General features: G+C 41.4%; 1 protein-coding gene across 1 annotated transcript in view; it reads left to right on the top strand.

Moving 5' to 3' along the window:
• The first annotated feature begins 1,145 nt into the window (after positions 1 to 1,145).
• trpc7b (transient receptor potential cation channel, subfamily C, member 7b) overlaps positions 1,146 to 7,995 on the top strand; it is a 60,714-nt gene continuing 53,864 nt past the window's right edge. The window contains exons 1-2 of the mRNA XM_004545434.3: positions 1,146 to 1,736; positions 5,968 to 6,730. Coding sequence (XP_004545491.1) covers positions 1,249 to 1,736; positions 5,968 to 6,730 — 1,251 coding nt within the window. The 5' untranslated portion in view covers positions 1,146 to 1,248. The remainder of the gene's footprint in view (positions 1,737 to 5,967; positions 6,731 to 7,995) is intronic.

Raw genomic sequence — 7,995 nt, 5'->3', positions numbered from 1 at the left:
TTCATTTTAATCCCTTTACTCTAATGTGAGAAAGATGTGGAATCTGACATTAAAATATTTATGAGTCACTTAGTTTCTTAATTTTGTAGAAAAGGAAGTTATGGGTGTGTAACTTTTAATTTTCCCTATATGACTGTCATTAGGTTGATCGATCTCAACCTCTAAAAGAAGCCAGTTAAACCATAGCATGTGCGAAAGTTATTGGTTATCAAAGGATAAACACATAAATCTCCAGCGTGTGTCTGCTTATCTTCTTGTAACTCACGCTTAAGGAATTCAATCATTAGGCAAATATTTTTATTATTTATAAGTATATATTTAAACTGGCATTGGTAAGTTACTGTTATTTGTATTCTTTAATTTAACAAAACTCAATAACACTTTTATGCAGGATAATTCACAGACTGTAGGTTAACTGTTGTCCACCCAACACCAGAAAAGAGGGCTTGTTGTGTGTGGATGTGTTTGTTGCATGAATACAAGAATGATCTAAGATCAAAGTGCTGGGTTAGAACTGGTTAGTGTCTGTGTGGGTTTGCAGGAAGTCTCCATCGTGACTAATGTGTCTCTGCCACTAATTAAAAGACCGAACATGCACGCACAAATGGACACACAGTAACAGACTGTATATCCCTTATATCTGCCAAACCCTTGAGAAAGTAACGGCTTTTTATATGAAAGTAAAGCTCCCACTGATATTACTTGTAAGCTAAGACTCGCTTGTTTGTTCTCTAAAGCAATAACAAGATGAGATTATGCCAGTGCCAGTAATTGGTCAATAACAGGTGGGCATTCTCATTAACCCCTTCACATCCTAAACAAGCTCCCCCCCCCCCCCCCCCCCCCTCTCTTTCGCCCGTCTACTCCTAAAATGAGATTTTTTTTTATTTTTATTTTAATAAACAAATTTAAAAAGCAAAGTTACAGCTTATTTGTACTTGCTAATTAGCAAATGCAACCCTGAGGTGTAATCGTCTGTTTTGGCCGGTGTTATGTGTAAGTTAAGCTACTTTATGGTGTTGCCTCTTCTTCTTTTCCTTCCATTTTGTAAAGGGTTGGCTTTTCCCTGCGCGCGCACTCGCTGCCTTCTAATTAGCGCGCGCACTCAGAGGCAAAGGTGGAGGCTTGGCTCGTCGCCACGGCGCTGCTCAGAAGAAACTTGTGCGGTGGCAACTTTGACAAATACTGTTAAATGTCTGTCACATAGCTTAAATATTTTAAAGTATATGGTGGACGGGAACTCTCCCAATGTGTGACGAGGGCGAGGAAAGCGACAGCGGCGAGAGGGGGCACCTTTCCGAGTCTCCCTCCTCGCCTCTCTCTCTCAGACTTCCCCGAGGATCTCCCTCCTCTCCGCGGCCCCTAGACCTGTTCTCCTCCGCCTCTCCGCTGCTTGGGGACACCGACCCACCTTACCTCGCCTCTCCGGAGTGTCTTCACCCGTCTCCAGAGTACCAGGAAACCGGGGGTTCCACACACTTTACGCCGCCAAAGTTCCCCCAGCGCACCGGGGACACCGGCTCGCCGTTTCTCTCGCGGCCGGGTATACACATAGATGCGGTCTACGACCAGTACGATGACCCGTTTCCCAAGTGGAGGGGACGTGGAGCGGCCAACGCTGAGCGCTTTCAGCACCGCGGACAGAGACTGCACCGGGCTCCGGAGCTCTCGGACTATGGGAACCACTACACTGTTGAGCACATAGACACCGAGTTCAACTCCGAAACCCGGCAAACGTGAGTCCTCCCCCTCACCTTATATAATTAAGCCAGAAAATTAATTCGCGTGCCCTGTGATCACTGGCCTTGTGCAGAGTCCGTGGACTTATTTCTAAACTATAACCACAAACCTTAATCCACCTGGAATGTCAACAAGTAGAGGTCAGTTTTGAAAAGCGTGGAGGCAGGCAGGATTGACACTAAACCAGGTGCACCTAGCTTGTGAGGCACAGACCGACACTGCATAGACAGCACATTAGCAGACTTTTCAAATAAATGCTTTGAGTAATGTTATTGGTGACATATCTGAACTTACTGTGCTTTTAACATCACATGCTAAGATGTGCTGTTATCTGAAATATTAGTTCACTGTAAGTCAGTAAGTGGAATTTCTAAAGCTGCCACTTTCTCTTCCATCTCAACCTCCATTAAGCTGTGAAGTCTTGTATGTGCAAAATGCATATGTGAGGAAGTGAAGCCCTTACTACCTCCTTGTGTTCAGAGATCGTTAAATAGGAAACAGGGGCAGATTAAGGCATGTGACACAGAGCTGGAGCAGGTTGCAGAGATGGATTTCCGCTATACAGTGTACAGAATTATGTTTAGCTGTTTCCTGTATAACTACATATGTATTGAATTGTTTCAAACAAAGGAACACAGTTTTGGTGTATGCAGCCCACTGCATCAATTTAGAAAATGTCCAGAGGAAAAAAGTGGGACATAAATGACAATACTTAATGGATATTAATGTTACACTGCCAGCTTAGCTATGACTATCAGATATTGAGAATAACAGGCCTCAGAGTTTGGACTTTGATCTTCCCTGGTCTGGCTTTTTGATACCAGTGTTCAGCTTAACAGGCCTAACATGGAAGAAGCTCTCTCTGATGGCTGACTAGGTGAAATGTTGGACACATGTGTGCTCAGGTTTTGTGTGAAAGAGCTGGTTAGAGAGGCTGGACATGTCTGTTTCTCATTACCATTAAATTATGTTGAGTAACTCGACTTTGATCTTAAAAAAAATGGCAATTTACTGTTTGAACTCTGTGTGTGGTTGACAAAAGCAGAGACAGAGAGCCAAGAGTGTAACTTTTCTCAGATGTGCATGTGTGTTTGTGTGTTTGTGTGTATGTGTGTGTTTGCCCACTGATAAAACACTAACTCATTAGTCATTTCTATAAAATTTGATTTCAAACCTGATTAATCTTTTCTTTCCTTCCTTCTTGCTAGTTCACCGGTAAATGACCTAACCTAATTGATTGCCTGCACAGATTATAAATGACTTAGTGCCTCAACCCTGGAAAGTTCAAGTGTGAAAAGAGGACACGTAAAAAACTGTTCATGCAGTTTACCTGGCTGAAAAGCTCATAGTGACAGTTATCTTATTGTATTTTCATTCTGTGTTAAGGCTTCATTGTACATTTCCAACACATTTTTTTGCTGCTTTGTGAGTAAAAAGCGTAAAAACGCCTTACGTTTGACTGTGAGTGGTTTAGCATATTTACTCCAGAAAGTAGCATTTACATTTGTTTTGTAGAGATATAGTCCAACCATGTATTTTATTTTTATTTTTATTTTTTTAATTTATGTTGTAGCTATTCATTGAGCTTGGCTTCCTGGCTTAGTTTTCCAATAATGCTTGTATAATATACATTTTTTAGCCACATATGATGTTTTTCTTTAAAAAAAACCCTGGTCTGTCCACCTGTGCATCACCCAAACTACGACTGAGGTTGAACTTTTACAATTCAGTGAGCTGGACTCAAGCCAATTAAGTGTCTGAGATCTCAAAAGAACTGTAGTTTGAGACATTTTTTTGAACAAGCACCACTGCTGTGTTAGAGATACTTGCGGCAATGGTGCAAGATTGCTTTTTTCTCTTTTTCTGTCAGTTTTGTTGCTAGTACAAGAGGGAGCTGTGTGATTGGACAGCCGCTCTCAGTGATCTGCAGGAGGCTCATACTGGGATCCACCAGCAAATTGGGCAGACTCAGTAATAGCTGCAGTTTCAGGATTTAAAAAAAACAGTACTTACATTACTATAGTGAATAGTCTGATCACATTAAATGAAAATAAAATAGGTGCCATCACCACTGAATCTAAGCTTCATGATTTTGAAGCCATGTCCACTTTACAAAATGCAGAGTGTATACTTAGTATGAAACTGAGGTGGGTAGATTTAATAAAATAGTTTGAAACAACATTAAAGTACTCCAGTATAAAGTAAGTCATAGATTGATAACCAAAGCTCTTGGATAAATATTGTACTCTCCAAGAGGACAATTGTAGTCAGATGTTGGTTGTTTTAAAAAGCAGTTTTTCTTCCCTTCTTCTTCTTTTGTTAAATGCAATAAGTCTTTTTTGTCTTTCTTTAGAATTACCACTCTATGACATAGGAATTTAGTCTCAGACCCTAGATATATAAGCCAAAACACATATGTACACATGCCATGCTTTGATAATTTCTCTTCTTGTTCTGTACCTACATGTAGACATGGCTTCTCTCTGCCTGTTTATCTCAATTGTGTCTGGCTCTTCTTGTCTGCGTGACTCTCGTTCCACATTAAAATGATGACGGTAAATTTTATTTCAGAGCCGAATCACAAACAGCCAAAGATGGATGGAGAGGGAGCTAGAAAGGGACAGATAATGGCGATTCATTACCTGACTATAAGGTTATCTAAATGGGCTGGCAGCCAGCCTCTTTCTTCATTTATGAGAAATCCTCCCAATGTTTACAAATATCTCTGTAAGAATATCCCCCTCTGTATGTGTGTGTGTGTGTAAAGGTGGAGAAGACATTAGACACAACTTAGAGCGTAAAGGACTGACTCAACAAAACACACAATGACCAATAGGAAAAGATGCTTTTGTGCAGGAGTTAATAGATAGTACTTTCTTTAGAGCCACTGTATAGTGTCACCTTACATTACATTCTATTGTTAATTTAGGTTTTGTTCATATTCTGGTGCCCTAATGTGTAATTGTTCATGTTTCTGTATGGGGGGTGGGGGTTGCTTACTCCCACTGATTGGCAGTCAAGGACATGCACAACTGATTGTGTCACATTTGACTCTCTCTCTCTCCCCCTCCCTCCCTCCCAAACCCATACACACACTCACATGTACACACAAGATTTGTCCTGGTGAGCTCTCTTCATCTTCTCAGTTCCACATCCTTTGACACCCCTGGGGAATATTTCTACCTTGAACAAGTTTCCATTTTCACCATTTCCTTCAATTCAATGTCCTGCATTCTGTCCATGCACACGCACGCACGCACGCACGCACGCACGCACGCACGCACGCACACAATTACAAATAACTCAAATTCAAAATAACCTCACATGGTATTTTTATTACTTTTTTCATTTTGCTGGCAGGTCTAATATGAATCTGGACCCCTAGTCATTTATAAGGTCACTGTATCATTTACAGCCATTTAACTCATAATAGCAGCATTATATTGAAAATCCTTTAACAGTCTTGTACATGGATAATACTACCCAATTATGGCTTTAAAAACGGTACCTCACCTCTGCTATCTCTCTCTCTCTCTGGGGAGTTTCAAGGTTTTTTCATTATCTGGGTTTCACCGACTGTCCAATCATACAGCAGACACAGATGCTACGGTGAATTTAATTGCAGTGGGTGGAGTACAATAGTGCTGATTTGGACAATTTGTAACAAAGTAGTTGGAGCACAATAGTCCTGATGAAAACTGTTTTGCACTAATGGACATGATTAAAAGCAGTTCTCTTCAATCTACTGGCACTGTGTTACTTCGGATGGTTGGACAAAGGTAGAAACAGACACTGTAAAGAGCAGGATGTGCATTTTTAAATCCATATCCATGCAAATTTCCAAGTGACTAACTCTTATTCACCAGTGTTCAAATGGTCACTTTGGATGACACAGTATAAGTTTGTCATTCTAAAGCTAGTTAAGCTGACAGCTTCATCTCTGCTTTGGCAATCACAGCTGTTGACCTGCCCAACAAAGAGATTTGACAACTGTCCATGGAGGACTTGGTATGATACATCATAGGCAAACAGATTTTAGCAGTCTTTCTGCTTGCCTTCAACATTTGCTTTCTTCCTCTCTAATTTTCAGTCACTTACTCTTCATCACTTTGTTGCTTCTTTCTCTGAGTCTTGAATTCCTTTGTTGTGTTCTACCTCCATTGCCATCTCAATAATCATTGTGGTTTTTAATGATGTAGTGTGTTTAACTGTCTTTACTGTCTCCAGGGTGGAAGCCATGCATCGCCGCCACACAACGTTGAGGGAGAAGGGGCGTCGCCAGGCAGTGCGGGGCCCAGCCTATATGTTCAATGAGCGTGGCTCGGCCCTCACTGCAGAGGAGGAGCGTTTTCTGGATGCTGCTGAATACGGAAACATTCCTGTGGTCCGCAAGATGCTGGAAGAGTCCAAAACCCTTAACTTTAATTGTGTGGACTACATGGGCCAGAATGCTTTGCAGCTCGCAGTGGGTAACGAGCACCTAGAAGTTACTGAGCTGCTGCTAAAGAAAGATGGTTTGGCTAGGATTGGTGATGGCCTCCTTTTGGCCATCTCAAAAGGTTATGTTAGAATCGTTGAAGCCATTCTCGCCCATCCTGCTTTTGGTGGAGGTCTGCGGCTGGCTTTGAGCACTTTGGAGCAAGAGATGCGTGATGATGACTTTTACGCCTACGACGAAGACGGAACGCGCTTCTCGCATGACATCACACCCATCGTCCTGGCTGCTCACTGCCAGGAATACGAAATTGTCCACATCCTGCTGACGAAGGGGGCTCGCATTGAAAGGCCCCATGACTATTTCTGTAAATGTTCAGAATGTGTGGAGAAACAGAAGAAAGACTCCTTCAGCCACTCACGCTCCAGGATGAATGCATATAAGGCCCTGGCCAGTGCAGCTTACCTGTCGCTCAGCAGTGAAGACCCTGTGCTCACCGCCCTCGAGCTCAGCAATGAACTGGCAAGACTGGCCAACATTGAGACAGAATTTAAGGTGAGGTGTCCTATTGGCTTTTCTTCATTCTTCTCTTTCTTCATACTTTACTAGTTTAAAAATAAAGATTTGTTTTGTAGAGATACAGATGTCATACTACAAATGTACACTAGTGTCTATAAGTTCAACCGCCAGCTATGAACCTTATTCTACCCGCTGCTTAAATTTGAAAAATGCTAAAAAGCATGTAAGTGGGTGGCAGGAAAGGGCTGAGGAGGATGAACAGATGTGTGAGCCAGGATTTGTTCAGTGATCCTCAGGCCAGAGAAGAAAAGTGACACAGAATCACAAGGGATCTCAAAGGGCTCTTTTGAAATGAGCGACTGCTCCCCTCCAGAATCCAAAAACTGACATTAGTGCAGTGGAGCACCATGGTGATTCCATGCCATATCAGTTTGAGCAGTTGGCACTAGCCCCAGTAATATTCCTCTCTCACTCTGTCTTTCTCTTGGTATCAAGGGATTGTCCTGCCATCTGCAGCTGTCAAGCCATATAAGGAATTAAAGGGAAAGAATGTAATCCAGTGTTTCTCCTAAAGTGCAACTACAAAAGCAAGAGTCAGACGCACTGCACCAAAACTCTAAAACTAAAGTAGATGGTGGTGTAAACCTTAACTGCTTTGTGGGGCCAAGGGAGAGTGGCCACCATCTAGTCATGAAACTGGGTTTTGCAAGCTTTAGCATACTTTAAATATTAGATAAGTATTTGAGATATTTTCAACTCATTAACTGCCAGTGTTTAAAGATGAGCTAGAAATGTCAACATTAACCTATTCATGTATCCGTTTTATCACAGAACACAGCAGTTATTTCACAGCTCAGGTTTGTTTAAGCATCCATTAGCTCTTTAATCACCTTGAATATGCCCTCCACAAGTCGATTCAGTAGCATTTATCAACTCTAAATCAAGTGTGAGATAAGTTGACAGTTTTAAATAGTTTAGAAAATATACCTATATTTTTGTTCCACTGAAAGTTTGTAAGCTCTTTATAATAAAATTTATAAACCCTGTCCTGAATTGTTTTTTTTTAGTTTTGCTCCAAGGGGAAGCTTCTTGTTGAATGCAGCTGCATCAGTGCAGATGCTTAAGTAAAAACAGCACATTGAACATTATTTTCAGGGATCTATCTTTTCTTGAGCCTGGTATTGTGATTGACTAAGGTATTTTTATTGGTCTATTTTTTTAAAGCTATATAGATCAGGAATATGCTGCTTTAAGAAAATATATGCATCTGACTCTTCCCCGCATTCCTACCAGTGATCACA

The sequence above is a fragment of the Maylandia zebra genome, linkage group LG2 (genome assembly GCF_041146795.1).
Source record: "Maylandia zebra isolate NMK-2024a linkage group LG2, Mzebra_GT3a, whole genome shotgun sequence".
In the NCBI taxonomy this organism is placed as follows: Eukaryota; Metazoa; Chordata; class Actinopteri; order Cichliformes; family Cichlidae; genus Maylandia; species Maylandia zebra.
Note: the sequence above shows the minus strand (reverse complement) of the source record. Positions and strands in the feature narration are given on the sequence as shown.